This window comes from Prinia subflava, chromosome 14, assembly GCF_021018805.1.
Source record: "Prinia subflava isolate CZ2003 ecotype Zambia chromosome 14, Cam_Psub_1.2, whole genome shotgun sequence".
In the NCBI taxonomy this organism is placed as follows: domain Eukaryota; kingdom Metazoa; phylum Chordata; class Aves; order Passeriformes; family Cisticolidae; genus Prinia; species Prinia subflava.
In genome coordinates, this window is record NC_086260.1 from 13,505,949 (window position 1) to 13,525,314 (window position 19,366).

Here is a 19,366-nt window from a genome sequence, read left to right on the forward strand (position 1 = left end):
ATGACTCCGTGCCTGCTCCTGATGCAGGAAAGGAGATGCCAGACACAGACACGGACATGGACACTGACACAGACACGGACACTGACACCGACACAGACATGGACACACTAAAAGGAGGTAATTGCTGTGCTGCCCTCAGGCCTCGCTGGGGCTGTGTGGCAGCAGCTCTTCCTCAGCACTGCCCTCACACAGCCAGGGCTGCACTGGCTCCTGGCAGGGCCTGGCTCCGTCCCCGGGGGCTGGGGGAGCTGTCCCGGGCCAGGGAGGGCCGGGGGTGGCAGTGGCTGCTCAGGGATGGGTTTGGCCCCTGTCCCTCGAAGCAGCCACTGCCCAAAGAGCTGCGCTGGCCCCGGGCTCTGCTCCCGCCCCTCTGGGCTCTGTTGGGTGGCACAGCCTATGCCAAGGGGCCCCAAGGTGCCTGCAGGCCCAGCTCTGGGGAAACAGAGCCCGTCCTGGCCGTACCCACCGTGCTGCAGCTCAGCAGTGCAGCACAGCACGGGCTCACGCTCCCATTGCTCCCACAGATATGCTGGGAAAGTCAGAAACAATGGGCCAGAATCCACCAAGCACCCCAAGAGTTTTCTGCCCCCAGGATGTGCGCAAGTCCTGTATGATAGGCACAGTGGTGACACTGTTCACTGTGCCTCTTTCTATGGGCCTGTGCTATGTCGGGTTCCGGTGGTGGAAAGGAAAGAAACGGTAAGTTGCTGTTGATCTCCACCCTCCAGTTTCTTTAAAGTCTGCTGATAGTCAGGGAGCATTGGCAGTGAGGCTGCTGTGCAGCTGGGGACAGTCAGTGGCTGTCCAAAGAGCTCTGCTGAAGGTTCTGCTGCTGCCCAGTGCTTTCCTTGGGCTCTGAATTGCTGCGCCTTGTCCTGGGGAGCCGCTGGGGCTGCAGCCAGGGCTGGCTCCCACGGAGGCTGCCTGGCCAAGAGCAGCCCCAGGAGCAACGGGCAGGGGCACAGCAAGGTGGGGAGGAGAAGGAGCAGGGAGCAGAGGGCCCTTGCAAGGCAGAGGCGCTGCGGGGCCGCTCGTGGCCAGGGACTCTGCCCAGAGCCAGGCCCTGCTGGCCGGGGCCTTGAGGGGCAGCTGTGCAGCTGGGCCAAGGTGTGCCAGCAGCTCCAGCCCTGCTGGGCAGCCGTGCCAGCTCTGGGCCCTGCTGTGCAGGAGGGTCCCTGTGTGCCACCGCCAGCTGGGGCCTCACTCACCTCCTCTCTCCACAGTGGCCCTGCTGCAGCTCGAGCATCCCGGCCAAGGAGACGTGACTCTCCCTCGCCCCTGGAGAGCACAAGTGCTGACTGGCTTGAGAGCTCTCCGACACAGCCCCAGCAGAAGCAGCCGCCCAGGAGAGCAGAGCGCTCCGTGCCTCCCCCACGGCCCCCTAGCCCACCTGTGAAGCCAAAGTCCCCCGAGATCCCCCCACCTCCTCCCCTCCCGAGCCCACCTCCCTGGTCCAGCTAGGACCGGGACTGGGCCAGCCGTGGCAGGGCTTGGGCCACCAACATCTTGGGGCATCTGCTCATTTGTACAACAACACGTCATCAATGGATAACAGCCCGGGTCAGTTTTTGTACTGATGGACCTTCAACAGGACGGGCTGCAGATTCTTCCCATGCCCTGTCTCATGCTTTGCCACGTTGCTTTTCATGCAGTTGGGTGCTGGCTGAATGGCGTCAAAGAATTTTATTAGCATTGCATGTTTTACCCCACCTGTTTGGGGGGAAAAAATAATAATAAAAAAATTCTTCAGTTTAGACTTCATTTTTACTGTGGTTGGGCCACTCAAATTTGAGCAATTAATTTTCTATGGTACCTCTTCCCATTTCCTTACCATCTATAAAAAGTTCATCTGGATGTGAAAATCAGCATAATTACTGAGATTTACCTCAAAGCTCAGAAGAGAATCTAGCATAAAATATTCTCCCTGTGTACTGCACAACAAACAAGAAATATTCAGAGGAAAATACAGTGGCAGCTGAGGTTCATGGCACTCCCAGAATACTGAGCCTGCAGAGGCAAACAGCCCTGGCAGTGGCTGAGGAGACTTCTCACAGACTCCTCTGAAAGTGTGTCACTTCAGGAGGGGAAGGCTTTTAAACCTCTGCCCTACCTTCCTCCTGTGCTAAAATGTAAGGCTCTGTCTGAGAAAATACTGAGCTACAAACAATTCTCCATTCCTCCACAAAGCTACTCAGGTGTTTGACTTATGTTAAAGAGCAAAACCAAAAGTGGTCAGAAATTTCCCATCAAAGCGTGTTTGCAGAGAAACCCCACCATATGTGAGTAAATATTTATTAGCATCAGTTTGCTCAAAAGAAACCCAACCCTGTATTAAGCAGAGCTTTAAAAGAACTTGAATTTTCTTTCCTCACATATCAGCTGGACCCGTTTGCTCCTTTTTTGTCTGGTACCGTGGTCCCCTCTCGTACTGTGGTCTCCTCTGGTGCCACAGTTCCCTCTGGTGCCACGGTCCCCTCTGGTGCCACGGTCCCCTCCTGGCTCGTGGCGTGTCCCTGCTGGTGCAGGAGCCCTGCTCGTGCTGCTGCCTGCGTTCAACAACGCCGGTCCTGCTCCGCAGCCTAAGAGAGACTAAAATCCCTGCTTTGGGCAGCTCGTTTGAACGAGTTTAGCACTTACTCCTCTCTGTCACAGACCTCTTAAACCCCACATACCAACACCATAAAGTCACCTCACCCACAGAGGTGAGGAAGCCTGAGCGAACAGAAGGTGGGCTGTCAAGCACGCTGGGTTTTTAATTTAGCGGAAGCACTCGTTCACGAGCCTTACTTGTCAAACCGGACCGTGCGAGGCTGTTGTCTTGCTCGTGTTAAAGAGGAACCAGGGAGAAATCAGCTAAAAAATCAGAAACACGCCTGGGGCTCAGGCTTGGCACACAAACGGGGCGGGCTGGCACCTGCCCGCTTTCCCCGCGTCCCTTTTGGTGCCGGACAAAGGCGGACGCGGCCGGGCTGCGGGGCCAGCGGGGCGCTCCGGGAGCGGCGCTGGAGCGGCGGCGGCCCCGCCCCGCCCGTCCCGCCCCGCCGCGGGCCGGGCCGAGCGCTCGGGCCGGCTCGGGATGCTCGGGCAGCGCCGCGGGCCGGGCGGGCGCGATGGAGCCGCCTGACGGCTGGGACCCCTACGGGCGGCCGGCCCGGCGCACGCAGTGGCTGGTCAGCGCCCTCGCCTACCACTACGGGCTGGACCGCGGCGTGGAGAACGAGATCGTCGTGCTGGCCACCGGCCTGGACCAGTACCTGCAGGAGATCTTCCACCACCTGGACTGCGCCGGGGCGGGCCGCATCCCCGGCGAGGATTTCCGCACGCTGTGCCAGGTGCTGGGGCTGGAGGAGGCGGCGGACCCCGAGGAGTGCGCGGGGCTGTGGGACGGGCTCTCGGCCGAGCTCACCTTCCGCCAGTTCCACGCGCGGCTCTGCGGCCACTTCAGCACCCGCGCGGGCCCGCGGCTGCCGCTGGCCCGGGAGAGCGAACACATCGAGACCCAGATCCGCCTGCGCAGCCCCCGCCGCCGCCGCCGCGCCCGCCCCGCCGGCCGCGGGGCCGCGGGCAGCGCCGAGCGCGCCCCGCCGGGGCCCTGCTCCCGGGAGTGCTACGAGGAGATCGTGGCGCTGGAGCAGGCCGAGGACCGCATCGCCAAGCTGGAGGAGGAGAACGGCAGCCTGCGGGAGCTGGTGGAGGACATGCGGGCCGCGCTGCAGAGCAGCGATGCGCGGTGCCTGGCGCTGCAGGTGAGTCCGGGTGGCCGCGAGTGCTTCAGCAGAGATGCTGCCCTCGGAAAGTCCGAGTTTGTAACCCCTCCGCCTCCAGACTGACACCGAAGTTGCTCGTTCATCCTTGGCATTAACTTTTTTAGCAAAGTTGTGTTACAGGGAGCCTTTAAGGAGCCTTTAAAGAGCTCCAGTGTGCCTTTAAACATATACGTTGTGATGAGCACTCTGTTTAAAGTGTAGGGGAGTTCAGCTTAACAAACCCACGTGTACAATGCTGCTACTTCTTCCACTGCAGGTGCAGTCAGGATGTGCTGGTACCGTCTGCTGGCCATGCACCACTGCAGGGTTTTTCCTGAAGTAAGAAAGAACTTTTGGATTCTTACCTGCACAAGCACGTGCAGTGCCTCGGTCACAAGTGCCTCAGAAATATTACAAGTATGTTTTCTTCAGAGTGTGGTCAGAGCTGGAGCCAGTTCTGCGGGCAGGCTGATGAATAGTCTGGGGCTCCTGTGCAGAGCCCCATTAATTCCAGGGCTGGTTTCTGCTGGTTCTGCTGTACTGGCTCGAGTGAAACACATACACACTTCACAGCAGTTAAATTACTGTGGCATGAAATAGCGTGGAACAGGCAGAGCAGTGAAGGGCAGCATGTGCCAATTGTTCTGGCAGGTCTGACCAGGTCCTCTTCACAATGTCCAGCAAGGCAGGTCAAGGACACTTTTACCATTTTCGTCTAAAAAGGGGAAAGGAAATCAGCAGCAAACATGAAGTCATCACTCAGAGGTCCCAGGAAGAATCAAAACAACAGAGAGGAGAGCTCCAGAACACCCCCAGCTGCTCCCTGCTCTCTTCTTCTGAACACAACTTCTTTGGAGATATCATTTTCAGCACACTACCTGACTCCTGAGTACAGACCACAATAATGACATTAAAGCTATACCAAAACCTGAGCAATAACATAATAGTAAGTAGTTTGAAAATTAAAAGTATAGCTAGGTATTACAAACTACTTTCCAGAGGTTGTGTCCTTGTCTTTTTATTTAGCAAAGGTCAAGTAGCTTTAGTTGCTGATCAACTACATGTGATTAAAAAACCCCAACACAGCGCAATCCAGCCACTTTCAGTCTTAATTAAAACACATCACAAAAACAAAACACAAATTTCTCCCTGCTTTGTGCTGGTCATTACAGGTGGGACTGCGGAAGAGCCATGCCAGCCATAGAGAAGAAGGATCCTGCTTGGTAGGGAGTAAGAGACCATTGACACCAAACCTCTCCCAGCCCAAGTGCCTCCAAAGCGTCCTGAAGGAAATGGAGCTGATCCGCAGCTCCAGGGATGGGCAGATTGAAGAAGCCATCAGGTTCAACCAGGAGCTGGAGAAGGAGCTGAAGAGCTCTCAGGAAGCTCTGGTCAGCCTGGAAGACTGCAACCGGAACCTGAAGAGGGAGCAGGCAGAGATGAGGAGGAAGGTGCAAGAGGCCAGACACGCTGTCCTGAACAGCCTTGGCAAAGTGAAGGAGCTGGAAGTGAGAGCTAACGAGGTGCCACATCTGCAAATATACATTCAGCAGCTGGAGTCACAACTGCAGCACTACAGGTAGGCTGGAGTCTGGCAAAAATGCCTCTAAAATCACAGTGTTGGGACACAGGTGAGTGTGAGACTCTCTGGTTGTGGCTTGTGAAAGGTCTCCGAAACACCTTGTAAAATCTAGCCAGAGGGAAATTAGAAGCTGCTTATCCATTTTCTTGGGAGGGGTCTGTGGGAGATGTGGGAGCCTTCCAGGCCAAAGGAAGGGTGCTGATCTACAGAGAGCTGAAGTTACTCCTCAGACACACCACAACAGAACTCAACATGGTAATGCCTCAAGAGAGCCCCAAAACAAATTCTAGACAGTCCTTCAGAAACCATTTCCAACACACATTTTTTTCACTGCATTTCCTGGTTGTTAGTCCCATCCCAAGCCAGCTGTAATCAGATGGCTGACACTCCATTTCTTTAAAAAACTCTTCAAAATGTCCTAGGAATTGGGGAAAAGCACACAAGGACAACTTCTGGCCAGTGGTTTTAAACTTACTATGACTTCATTGCTTCTTCCCCGAAAGAAAAGGTGATAGAAGAGAGAAGCTGAAACGTTTCTAAACCCACAAAAATAAGATAGTGGGAATCTCAAATAAAAAACATTACCCAATTCAGTCCCACTTTTGTAATAACATAAACAAATCTGTCCACAAGTCAGAAAGTTGGTCACGAATTTAATAGTCCACTGCTTTTGTTGTTTTTTTATGTCAGACAAAGCTTGGACTCACTGATGTTTATTAAGTGTTAGGCATTTCTGCCCAAATTTCAGATTGACCTATGGAATAAAATCTAGTTCATGTTTTCACTGACCCAAAGCAAACCCAGTATTTATAGATGTATTTATACTTACACTACTAAATCTAGTATTTTAATAAATTGCATCTTCTGAAGTCCTTGTCTCTTCCTAAACTCACACTTCCTCTGTTTGCTTATAGGAAGAATTCGTAGTGAGTTATTTGTGGCATCATAGCTATTGTGCTGTTCTATGAAGTGAGGAAATTCTAAAAATAACCATTTTATCCAGTGTCTTTCTGTCAATATTGCTTCTGTTAATACTTACATGGTTGCAGAAGATCAAAGACAATAAAAGCATTTATTTAAACATCTATAGGGTTTAAAAAACACTGCAAGGGCACGTAATGTTCGAGATGAGTGTCAGGGGTCTCTGGATGAATGCTACAACTCCTGGTGCTCAAAGGGATCACAAAACTTGTCAGCTCTGTCTGGTTCTCTTGCAGTGAGCACCAAAGATTTAAGATGAGTTCTTGTCCTGTGGAATTGCTTTTTCAAAGTATAATGAAGGATAAAAAAGATCACCTTGAAACAGGTGAAAAGCAATAAGCAATGTCCACTGGCCTCGCAGAGCAGGAACTTTATGGTCTACATCAAAACAAAGTGTGGGAGTTTGGAAATGTAAATTATATGTCCCTTGTAAGATAACCTTCATTTGTAATATTTTTAAATTGTATGCTAATTTAAAGTGAGTGTCAAGCTCAGGAATGGTGCTGGACTGACCATTTGGGAACGACACCCCTTTTTTAACATTTAACAGTGGCCCAGGCCAGCTTCCACCCTTTGAGATTCCCTGTTGGCCATAAAGCAGCTCCACCTCCCGTGCAGGTAAAAGAGCTCTGGGTGTAAACAGTTTAACTTAGAGATGCATAATGATAATTGTGGCTTGCATGCCTGTGGCCATATTCCACAGCACACGGAATCCCATCACTCCTCCTGTTCCCAGAGGGGCACAGAGGGGCCCAAACTGGCAGAAAATGGTGAATTAGCAGAGCAGAGTTGTGTGTTAGGGTGAGGAAAGGGTGCAGCAGCAGCTCTGCCCCACACAGCCGTGGCTGTCCCAGCTTGTCCCGCTCCCTCTGCTTGCTCACACTGGTGCTCAGGCAGCACAAACTCCTCCTGCTGTGAGAGAATCTCATTCTCCTGACGTGCAGGAACCCACATCCATGGGTGTAGCTCGGGTGAGGAGCTGGGAGTGCTTGGTGAGGGGAAGAGATGGCTTGGAGGGGTGTGGAGAGAGAGAGGGACAGCTGGGAACCCACAGGGTTCTGACTGTCACTTGGCAAGAGTGTCACTTGTCCCGTTGGTTTAAGTCAGGCTCTATTTCAGCTGTTGTTACCTGTACTGTCAGTTTAAGCTGTATTTCAATTGCTCTTACCTGTACTGTCAGATTAAGCCAGGCTGTGTTTCAGTTGCTGTTACCTGTACAGTCAGTTTAAGTCAGGCTCTATTTCAGTTACTGTTACCTGTACAGTCAGTTTAAGTCTGGCTGTATTTTAATTACTGTTACCTGTACTGTCAGTTTAAGCTGTGTTTCAATTGCTGTTACCTGTACAGTCAGTTTAAGCTGTATTTCAATTGCTGTTACCTGTACAGTCAGTTTAAGCCAGGCTCTATTTCAATTCCTGTTACCTGTACTGTCAGTTTAAGCTGCATTTCAGTTGCTGTTACCTGTACAGTCAGTTTAAGCTGTATTTCAATTCCTGTTACCTGTACAGTCAGTTTAAGCTGTATTTCAATTGCTCTTACCTGTACTGTCAGATTAAGCCAGGCTGTGTTTCAGTCACCACTCCAGTGAGCAGTTTTCTCCCTTGCCAGGTGCCCCACAGAGTTTGTGAGCAGGGTCTGGATTTGGCAAGAACTAATGCTGCAGTGCTGGAGAGGAATGGGGGGATTGGGGTGTTCTGCAGAAAACATTGACAATTGCAAATATCTCTCCTGAGAATTCACCTTAACTGGCTTGGTGAGCCACAGGTTTCCTCCAGCTAAAGTCAGATTTCTTCCAGAGAGGATCATACTCAAGAATGAGTCAAATCTATGAGCTTTACACACTGTTTATACTTTCATATTTATAAAGGAAATTATTTCTTCTTTTAGGTTCAGATTTTAAAAGCTCTCTGAGCATCTAAATCCCTCTTCTAGACCTTCATCTGAGACTTACTAGCAGTCACTTAGGTCTGAAATCCCAACCATTACTTCAATTATAATCCCTAATGCAGGAAACAACAGTTTGTGTTTAGACAAGTGTTTAAGTACCTGCAAGTAATTAAACATTGTCCTAAATTGGAGTGTGTAATTATAATCACCTATTCCTGATTAAATATTCCAGATTCATATTCCTGTAAATCTGTATGACTTAAACATGAACTTTTTCTGAGTGCACAGGTTCCTGTGGCAGGGTTTGAAATGTCCCTGTCACATCATTAGGTTCCTAAACCAGCCTAGTTGACCAAACAGTTCATAGTTCTTGTCTTCAGGTGCACATCCCAATCTTCCTACTCTGATGAATGTGTCAGGTTTCTGTCTGGACTGTCTTTCAGCTTTTATTTTTTAATCCCTGTCAAGTTAGTAAATCAGTTCAGATGCTTCAAAGGTAAATTTCAATAAATTCCTTACCGAAAAGCTTGAGTTCAGTTCATTTCAGAGGAAAGAGACATCACAAGAAATTGTGTATTTATCACTGATATTATATAAAAAGTCTGTAACTCCCAGTGCCTGATTACAGGGGAGTTTAGGAAGTCAGGTAAGTCCCCTTTTTATGCAGTGCCCAGGGAGTTATTTCCAGAGGACAAATCATTAACCACAATTCCCTAAACTCCCTTTTTTTCCCCACTAAGTTTTGCTCCAGCACAAGGTGACACTGTCCATGTATTCTAATATAATCCTGTGGTTTCTAAGTATTGTTTATAAAAACACCACGCATTAAAATGTTACTACAGTAAAATTTTCACATCTACTGCTTCTTTTATCCATTGAACCTTTTGCCCTGTCAGAAAAGGAAATTGGATTGGTTTGACATGAATTGTTCTTGCCAAATATGAGTTGGCTCTGTTTTCTATAGTACATTGGAGCTGGCTTAGAAATTGATTACTTAATGAAGTGTCCATATTCTTTTTCTCTTTAATAGCATTGGAGGGAATAAAAGAATTTAACAACCACGTTTGTGATCCCAGTGTAACAAACAAAAAGAAAGGTCATTTAGAATTGAAATAAACTTCATAATGGAGATGTTCACAGAGGGTTTATGTTGCTGCATTAGTCAGCAGCACAGTAATTACATAGGTCAGTGAAGGAGGTCATAAAATACCAAAAATGCTTCCCATATGCATGGTCTGTCTCCCAAATTACTTAATTATCCATCAGCACTTACATGTGTTAATGAGTAGGAATCCTTTTGGCATGGAATGCAGAGAGGTTTGTTTCAGCCCCTCATTCTCCTGTAAATATGAAGACTGGGGCCTCTAGCATCATTTTCTACATTTATTTATTTCATCAGTGTCAATTTGTCTAAAAAGTTATGCTTTAGGTTATTTTATACTGGGAGCAGTTCAGTTTTATTCACTTTCAGGAGACAGTGCCCTGATCTTTTCAATAATTTCTCAGGTTGTCATTCACTCTGTAAAACAGAACAAAATGGACCAAACAGGTCCAAATCAATAATCCAGGAACAGGAGGGAAATATGGAAATATTCCCAACTGGGCCAGGATCAGCTCCTGATTAAGTGAAGAAGAAAAAGCCCTAGAAAGGAAACACTAATACACAACAGAAGGTTTCTATGGTAGGTTATTTCCAGTCAGAATGATCATGGTTTTATTTAGGCAGCCTAGAACTGTTCTTCTACTTTAAAATTAGACAATAAAGAAAATCTGGACAAGCTTTGCTTGACTGCTGTCCTCAATAGCAGCTCCTTGCTGTTGTGAGGTGAGGGGCATCCTGGCAATTTGTTGCAAGTGGCACAAAATTTGAGAGGAGGCTGTGGGTGTGTGTGCTGGACAGACCTGCAGGGGATAAAGACATCCTTGGACAGGAGCAGGGACTGGTGGCACTCAGGGAACTGAGCTCAGACACTGAAATGAAATGTTAAATTTGCAAAGCCTCATCTGTGAAAACTCTCAGATTCTTCTGGATGAACTGATGTAATCTGGTTTTATTTTCTAACTTTGCCTGGAGCTGATAATGTTTTCTACTAAAGAGTGTAAGAAGTTTTGTATTACAGAGAAGTCTGCCAAAAATCACAGAGCTTCAAGTTTTGGAAGAAGTTAGCTGTAGCAGGTGAATATATTCCCATCCTACAAGGCTTAGACTACTTGTGGGTCTCTAGTCATAAAAGAATTACAAGCTAAGGAAGCAAATCAGATTACTCTCACTGGGAACACTTTAAAGGAGCATTTTGATTTCACAAGAAGGGATAATGGAAGGTATTGTTATTTATGGTAGAGAGAACCATACAGAGCAATTGATATAGATTAATTCAGCAGTGTAGAAAATGTATAGCACCTGTCTGTGGAAGGGCTACTTTTATTTCAAACACAAGGGTCTCTCAAAGCTTTCAATAATAGTAGTAATAATAATAATAATAATAATAATAATAATAATAATAATAATAATAGAAGCAAAACCTTGACTTCAAATCCAGTCACACAATTGCAAGTTCATTGATCCCCAGGGAACTGCAGCATTTATCCCCAGTGTGCTGTGACACTGGAAGTGCAGCCACTTCCCTGCTTTTTTCCATGCTGGGCTCTTGTTTCCAGGGTTTATTCTTGGGAGGCTTTCCCTGGCTTCTCCCTAAATCCTCTTTTTGTCTGCCAGGCCTTGTTTGCTGTGTGGCAGTGAGTCAGGGGTGGCACAGTGGCAGTGCCACACACGGGGACACCCCGTCTGTCCCCTCCTGGCTGTGTGGCAGTGAGTCAGGGGTGGCACAGTGGCAGTGTCACACACAGGGTCACCCCGTCTGTCCCCTCCTGGCTGTGTTTGCTGTGTGGGTGGCAGTGAGTCAGGGGTGGCACAGTGGCAGTGCCACACACGGGGACACCCTGTCTGTCCCCTCCTGGCTGTGTGGCTGGCCCTGCTGGAGCTCACCCCTTGCTGCAGCACAGGCACAGAGCCACAGCCCCAGGCACAGCTGCTTCTGTCACCCCAGGGCCTTTCACAGCTGCCTCCCCCGCCCTTGTGTGCATGGTTTGGATCATGCTAACCCCTCCTACACCAGAGGGGTTCCTTTTTGCCAAGGGGATGTGCAGTCATTGTTTCTGCAGCTTTTCTTCCCTGAATTAGTGCCTGGAAATTCAGGCAGCAGCTTGGTGACAGCTGTGCTTATCCCTCCTTCATCTGCCTGCCCTCACTTTGTTCAGTCCTCCCAGAACCAGACTCTTACAGCACAAACTTTCTGCTGGTCAACAGATTGCCTGCCTTGTCTTATGCCCCTTCCCCAAAAAAGATGGATTTCACACACAAACATCACTTTAAAGAAAAATCTTCCTCCTCTACCCTTTTCCAACCCAAACACTGGAGTCCCCAGCAGAGGCTGTGACCCTCAGGAAGCAGAGTGAGGGGCTGTGACCCTCAGGAAGCAGAGTGAGGGGCTGTGACCCTCAGGAAGGAGAGTGAGGGGCTGTGACCCTCAGAGTGAGGGGCTGTGACCCTCAGGAAGGAGAGTGAGAGGCTGTGACCCTCAGCAGAGTGAGGGGCTGTGACCCTCAGGAAGGAGAGTGAGGGGCTGTGACCCTCAGGAAGGAGAGTGAGAGGCTGTGACCCTCAGAAAGGAGAGTGAGAGGCTGTGACCCTCAGGAAGCAGAGTGAGGGGCTGTGACCCTCAGAGTGAGGGGCTGTGACCCTCAGGAAGGAGAGTGAGAGGCTGTGACCCTCAGGAAGCAGAGTGAGGGGCTGTGACCCTCAGAGTGAGGGGCTGTGACCCTCAGGAAGCAGAGTGAGGGGCTGTGACCCTCAGAGTGAGGGGCTGTGACCCTCAGGAAGCAGAGTGAGGGGCTGTGACCCTCAGGAAGCAGAGTGAGGGGCTGTGACCCTCAGAGTGAGGGGCTGTGACCCTCAGGAAGGAGAGTGAGGGGCTGTGACCCTCAGGAAGCAGAGTGAGGGGCTGTGACCCTCAGAGTGAGAGGCTGTGACCCTCAGCAGAGTGAGGGGCTGTGACCCTCAGGAAGGAGAGAGGAGAGTGAGGGGCTGTGACCCTCAGAGTGAGGGGCTGTGACCCTCAGGAAGGAGAGTGAGGGGCTGTGACCCTCAGGAAGGAGAGTGAGGGGCTGTGACCCTCAGGAAGGAGAGAGGAGAGTGAGGGGCTGTGACCCTCAGCAGAGTGAGGGGCTGTGACCCTCAGGAAGGAGAGTGAGGGGCTGTGACCCTCAGCAGAGTGAGGGGCTGTGACCCTCAGGAAGGAGAGCTCCCAGCCCAGAGTCACTGATTTGGGGTTTCAGCAAGAACCAACCCCAGCCGTGGTCCTGCATCACACGCAGCCCTCAGGCACACTGTGAATACCCTGCCAGGAGCAGAGGCACCAGCATTTAAACCTGCCTGGGCTCAGAGGACGCTGGGGCTGAGCTAACAAATGTCCCTGATGTGAGGAAATCCAGTCCAGGCAACTCCTGCACTTCCAGTGACACCAGGCAGTCACTCAGCAGCCCTGCAAATATTTGTTCTGTTTGGGACTGCTGCTCAATCACTGCCCGTGTTTGCTGTGCTGTTCCCTTCCCTTCAGTCTCCTGGGTATCCTTTCAGCTTTGCCAGTGTCTCACCTGCCTGCTTAGCAGCAGGATTAAAATCCAGGCTGATATTTGCCTCTCTCATGCCTGGCTGGGGGTATGCTCTTTGTGGAACTCAGCACGTTTCCCTGGACTTGCCTGGGAATCTGAACCTCAGCTATTCAGAACTGCAGCCCCTGAAAAAACCTAAAGAAAACTGCAGTCACATCCTAAGGAAAAAAAAAATAATGGAAAAAAAGCTAGAAAAGGATGTCCTGCACTGTAAGTAAAACCTGGGTTAAATGGATCTGGTCTTACAGATTTCTGGTCTGAGATAATCCCAGAGTGGAAATTCAAAGATTGATTGAGGTTGTGGAGGGGAGAAGGAGGGCAGGAGGAGAAGCTGGTCAATGTATCTGCTTCAGTCCTTTATTACAGAAATCCAGGTATACCCAGTTCCACCCCCCCTATGGCAGGGGATCTTCAAGACCACCTAAAGATCTAAAGATCAACTTTAAGGTCCCTTCCAACCCAAACCACTCTCTAATTCTATGATATTTTCACAATTCCAGATGTGAAACCTAATCTGTGTGCTCGCCAAGCAACCTGAAAGTTGTAAAATGCATTCCTGGTCTCTGAAAAAAGAATTTTTAGACATTTTTATAGCTTTTCATAATACCCATCTGAAAATTTGGCAAATTCTAATAAAAATGAATAGGTATGTGTGGCCTTAAGGGATCACAAAGTTAAAGCTCAACTTCAGAGACTGAAAACATAAAGCATGGCCTGAAGCTTGACCTTTATTGCAGGTATGTGTATCCCAGGATCTACCTGTGTTCTGTGCACCTTTCCACATAGGAATGTCCTTTATAAAAAAAGAAATGGTCAGCCAATAATGCCAAATGTAAGCTCGGAGCATTAGGAAGTTCCTTCTCTGAAACAACTTCAGCCTTCACAGCATCATTCTCAAACCACTTGAAAAATAAGGTGGAGAGGCTGTGACTGATGCTGGGTTACAGTCTCTCCTTGTCTGAGGAGGAAAATACTCCCTGAAGGCTGCCTGGAGTGTTAATTGCCATCACAGCACTCATCATCCCTTTCAGGAGCAGAGGTGCTGAGTGTTGGGAGCCAGAGTGCAGTGAAAGCCCCCAAACCTTTCAATAAATGCCCAGAATCCAATCAGGCCCTGTGCTTTGTTTTGTGCAGAGCCTCTGCCCACAGCAGAACATTTCAGGGAGGGTTTGTGGTGTCCCATGAATCAGAACACTGAGAAATCAGAACACTCCCTGCACATCTGCTCTGCTTTTACTCTCTGCACTTGACCCCCTCACGCGTCCTTGGCGTGAGTTCACACAGCAGGGAGGATCTGGGGGAGGTCAGCCAAGTTTAAAGCACAGCTTGGGCAGGTTTAAGCCAAGCTCTGAGAGCAGCATTTTCACTCTCCTGGAGCTGGTAGGTCTGAGGGGAACTGCTTGGCACAAAATGACACAAGGCAGAAAGAGGAGCAATCAGGGCAAAGCCAGTGCCTGTGAAAATTGCAGAAGAGGAGGGTTTGCTGCCCATTCTGTTGTCACCCATGAGCCCCCCATCACTATCTGAATTGCATTAATAAATCAAATTCCAAAGTAACACTTTAAGATATAAAAAAAGAAAATTAAATCATTCAATTAAATCATTCACTTTGGTTTCATGTTGAAGAAGCAGTTTCCTTAGCTGCAAAATATTTTTTCCTCAGATTTCTAATTCAACCAAACCAAAACAAAAAGGAAAATATTCAGTCTGTTTAAAGCAAAAGTTGGGACAGAAGCTGATCCTTAATCTGAAAGGTCTGTGTTTCCATTAATGAATGTACATGGCTCTGCCTAATTTCCAATGCTGTCCACATTCCCCAGGGACAATTCCTTCAGCAGAGAAAAAAGGATCAGAAAACCAAGAATAAGAATGTTCTCAGTTTAATTTGTCAGTAAAACTGTGTCTGTGCTTCTGGAGCCCTGGCTGGGGTGTGCAGGCTGTTCAGAAGCCTTCCAGCTGTGAAATATTCCCACCACTGGCAGGATATTCCTGGGTAAATGCACTGACTTTGAACAAAAGACCTTTCAGTGGAGCCAGGGGTTGGGATCTCTCAGAAAAGCTGTGATTATTCTCTCTGCAGCAGAATTTTACACCAGGTTTATTCCTGTGCTGTCAATCTTACACTTTGCTGCTTTCCTCCCTCTCCCCTTGTTCCCTGCCTGCTTTTGTTCATGATTTACAGTTTCCAAAGGATGTTTCAAATGCATTTAAAAATAGGAACCTTGGAAATTAAATAAGTATAAAACTTTTGAGGTAAATAATGAGTGGGATATGAATGATCTAAGCTTTGATTTCACATCAAAACCCCACCACTAAGGATCTAAGACCCTTACAGTTTAGACCTGTACTGTTTATAAAATTGAGGAACTGTCAATCCCTAAGGCTTGGCCCTGGTTTTGAAGTATTAAAAGTAATTTATGCATTATTGCAGTTCTCCAGCCTTGCCAGTTAAGGCCCTGTTTCTGCAAGCAGCAATATCTTGCATCAAACAAGTATTTTCTCCTAGTTAGGATGCACCTTGCTTATAATCCAAACTACCTCTGTATCAAATGATGATGTTTTTAGAACAGAAAGTTATTAATGCTGGAAAGGCAGCATTCATTCCTTCCCCTTCCAAGCAGAGGGAGCTTTCCTGTGGCAGGTTCCCGTGGAGCAGCTGAACTAATGGATCTCTGTTTCCTGAGCGAAGATGACTCACAGAAATCACCAGGCAGTAATTGAGGCTTTGCTACCTCGTGTCCTCAAGCCAAACCTTTAATTCTACTAATCCACATTCACCTGTCATTATATGCAGGAAACAAACAGCACATAACCCCCGAGCAGAGCAATGACTCCACGGGCAGAGCCCATAGAACACCCCAGCCCTGCAGTCTGGGCAGTGCCTGGAAGGCAGAGCTGAACCCTCCTCTGAAGAAAGAAAAGGCTGTGGAGGGCAGAGGGGGGAGAAGCAGCAGCCCTGCTTGTTTCCATGAGAAAGGAGCTGTCAAAGCATCACCTCCTTTCATCCTCCCTCCCTCGCCAGCCTTTTGCTGACCCGGGAGCTCAAATCAAAGCTGTGGGTGAGGATGGGGCTGCAAACCAGCGTGGGCAGTGGGGATGGACAGGCCAGGCAGGCATCAGTGCCTTCCCCCCGCTCATCTCTGCCTTCCCCCAGCTCATCTCTGCCTTCCCCCAGCTCATCTCTGCCTTCCCCCAGCTCATCAGTGCCTTCCCCCAGCTCATCTCTGCCTTCCCCCAGCTCATCTCTGCCTTCCCCCAGCTCATCTCTGCCTTCCCCCAGCTCATGGGCACTGCCTCTGCCTAGGGTGGGCACAGAAACCCTTCCCTTTTCCTGCCCTGCTCCTGCCAGGGAGGCTCCTGCATGGAGAACACCTCCAGCCAGGTGTGGAGGTCACCTGTGGGCACCTGCACCTCCTCAGGCAGCCTCAGAAAGGCTCCAGACAATGTCCAAATGGCCAAAACTTGAACTGAGTTCTGTTGGAACAGCTCACAGTGGGCAGGGTGAATGTGGCCTGGGAGGGCTGCTGGGGTACCTGAAGAAAAGCAGGCACTGCTCTGTTTTTAAAGGCAGGTTTATGAACCACCCATCAGCTCAACATGCACAGACCAGGGTTCACTTCCAGGGGTTTATTATTTTTGGTGAAGTTGAGCAAACCAGTGGTTTTGGATTTTAGTTTGCATTTTAACCAAGCTCAGAATGAAGCAACTTTTCAGTGACAAAAGTCCTCCCAGGATTCTGGGAATATATGCTGCCATGCCAAGCTTTACAAAAATGCTTTGTTTTTTCCATTACTTTATAAATGAAACTGTAAACCCGTGGTCTGGCCCAGAATATAATATATACAGTGCCAGGTCAGAGGTGAGTGCTATAAAACAGGTGTTAAAAAGCTTATGTGGCTTAGATTGTGTATCCTTAAATTTAAAGGGCTTCCCCTCCCTCCTTGATTAAACAAATTCACCTGCACACATTGGTAATGTACTTAGTGGATGAAGTGCATTGTAAATGCATTCTGGATTTTATAGTTTAGAAGATACATTTGTGCTTTAAAAGCTGCACCCTGTCTGATGTTAAACCCCAGGATATATCAGATTGTTTCCCTCTCACTAAGCCCTGCAGAAGAGACCATTGGACAGAGATGAGTCTGAAACAATCTCTGCAACTCAAAGCAGGGAAGTTCCAGCTCAGTAATTTGATTCACGGCTCCACTTTGAATCACAAAGCTTGGATTCAGATCAGAATATCCACTGAGGGGGGATGGATACCTGACTTTGGCTTTATCCTAACTTCAACCACACCTGCTGGTCTGGACATGTTTTGTTTGGAGAAATCTGCTTCATATCACATGGCAAGGAAAGCTCCAGTATTGTAATTATCGTTTGGTTTTTAGGTGAAATAATACTGGAAAATTTTAGGTGAAATAATACTGGAAATAGAAAATTCTAAATTGCTCAGTTAGTCAAGATTAAAAAAAACAGGATCAACTGTGAAGAATTGCAGACTGATCTTAGGACACTGAGTGATTGGGATGGTGGCAGGTACCACACAAATTAAATCAGATTCATTTTGGGGGCTAAGAAACAAAACCAACCCCAAACAACACTTTCAGCTTCAGTGAAACAGATACGGTAATGAACTCAGAGTTTTATTACAGCTGCTGAAGAATTATATCTTTGAGCTTTATAACTCTAGGAGTGTATCTGCTCAGTTATTAAGCTGCAGGGAGGAAAGCAAATAAAATATTAAAATGTATTACAAAGGGAACAGAGAGCAATACAAAGAAAATAATTATGCACATTCACAGAACACCTGTATCAGAGCAAGGAAATTCATGATCCTTGCACTGAAACCAATTAAACTGCAAGAGGCCTAGAAAAGGCAACAAGAGGGGGAAAAAAAACAAAGTCTGGAAATTATTTTAGCCACTTGCAGATGTGGAAGAGAGATAGCTTTGGAGAGATGTGAAATGGGTCTGTAAAATTTTCATCCAGAGGATGAATAGGGGAGAATTGTTCAGCCTCTGAGCACAGGAACTGTGAGCCAGCTCATGAAAGCAGAGAACAGGTTCAAAGCAGACAGAAAACAAAATGAGTCTCACCCAGTGGGTCCCACAAGCTTGGAGCACCTTCCTGCACAGTGCTGAGCTTGAGGAAAGGTTACACAGATTAAACAAGCACATAAAATATCGATTTTAAAAAAACCTAACGCTTAGCAGGTATTAAGTAGAAAGATGACTCCACCTGAGTCACCATGGAAATTACTGAAATACCACAGTGAAAGGCCAGGGAAGGACTAAGACTGCACCAGATCCAAGAAGAGCAAGGAAATGCCTCTCTAGGTATTGTCTTTGAGGCTTTAATACACACAAAATGACAAAATAAGAGTTTGAGTCTCTGACATTGCCTTGGCTTCATCTGCAGGAGTCCAAGGTGGCAGCTGTGAGAACCAAGCTCACTCACGCCTGGCTCACTCTCCAGACCAGCTCTGGATGTTGCCCCTTCACACCAAAAAAAGGTGATTTTAATGGCCACAGAGGAAGGCAGCTCTTACCCCCGCCAGCTGCTGCTCCTACAATCACCTGTGAGGTGACTCCAAGCTTAGAGATGCTCTTTAATTCCTTTGTAACAACCCCTCTCATTCAGAGGCACAAGTATCACTGATAGCTGGAGATTAGCAGGATTCAAAATGGCTTAACTGTTCCTCTGGTAGGGACAGTTTCTGAGCTACAGTGATAAATACGAGCTCTAATTTGGGAAAATCCCTGAGTCTCAGCTTTAGCCCAAATTCCCCCATCAGAAACCTCTCACAGATTCCCTGCACACCCCTCACAAGCTTCTCCTTGTGGGATATAAATGAGTAAGAGACGGGATTAGGTGGCTGAAGAGCCCAGCCCAAATCTGGTGTGACAAAGCCCTGCTCAAGCCCCTTTAGGTCGGGCTTTCCCTTTCTGGCTGTGCTGGGGGCTGCCCATTGTGCACCCTGCAGTCCCTGCTGGGCTGGGGAGCAGCACAGCCCTTGGATGGAGATGTCACCTTTGTGTCACAGACAGCCACAGCAGTACTGCCAGGAGCCTTTCAGCCCTTCCTGCCTACAGCAGAGTTTAATTTAGTTTAATCTGAAAAGCTGGGCTCAGTGTTTCTGATGTGCTGGCACAGTGAGTGTCTCCCCACACAGTTGAAAAACATCATTTGTAAGAAAGAGTGTTGGCCCAGAGGTTCTCAACAGGGCCTGGGATCTGGGGGCAAGCAGAGCATTTTCAGAATAGTCTGTACAACAGAACAAGATGGACCAAACAGGTCCAGATCAATAACCCAGGAACAGGAGGGAAATATGGAAATATTCCCAGCTGGGCCAGGATCAGCTCCTGATTAAGTGAAGAAGAAAAAGCCCTAGAAAGGAAACACTAATACACAACAGAAGGTGTCTGTGGTAGGTTATTTCCAGTCAGAATGATCATGGTTTTATTTAGGCACCCTAGAACTGTTCTTCTACATTAAAAAT

The 19,366-nt window shown here is 48.3% G+C and overlaps 1 protein-coding gene across 1 annotated transcript in view; it reads left to right on the top strand.

Annotated features, from left to right (window-relative positions):
- Positions 1 to 3,008: 3,008 nt before the first annotated feature.
- EFCC1 (EF-hand and coiled-coil domain containing 1) overlaps positions 3,009 to 19,366 on the top strand; it is a 37,043-nt gene continuing 20,685 nt past the window's right edge. The window contains exons 1-2 of the mRNA XM_063411369.1: positions 3,009 to 3,746; positions 4,919 to 5,325. Of these exons, the coding sequence (XP_063267439.1) occupies positions 3,111 to 3,746; positions 4,919 to 5,325 (1,043 nt within the window). The 5' untranslated portion in view covers positions 3,009 to 3,110. The remainder of the gene's footprint in view (positions 3,747 to 4,918; positions 5,326 to 19,366) is intronic.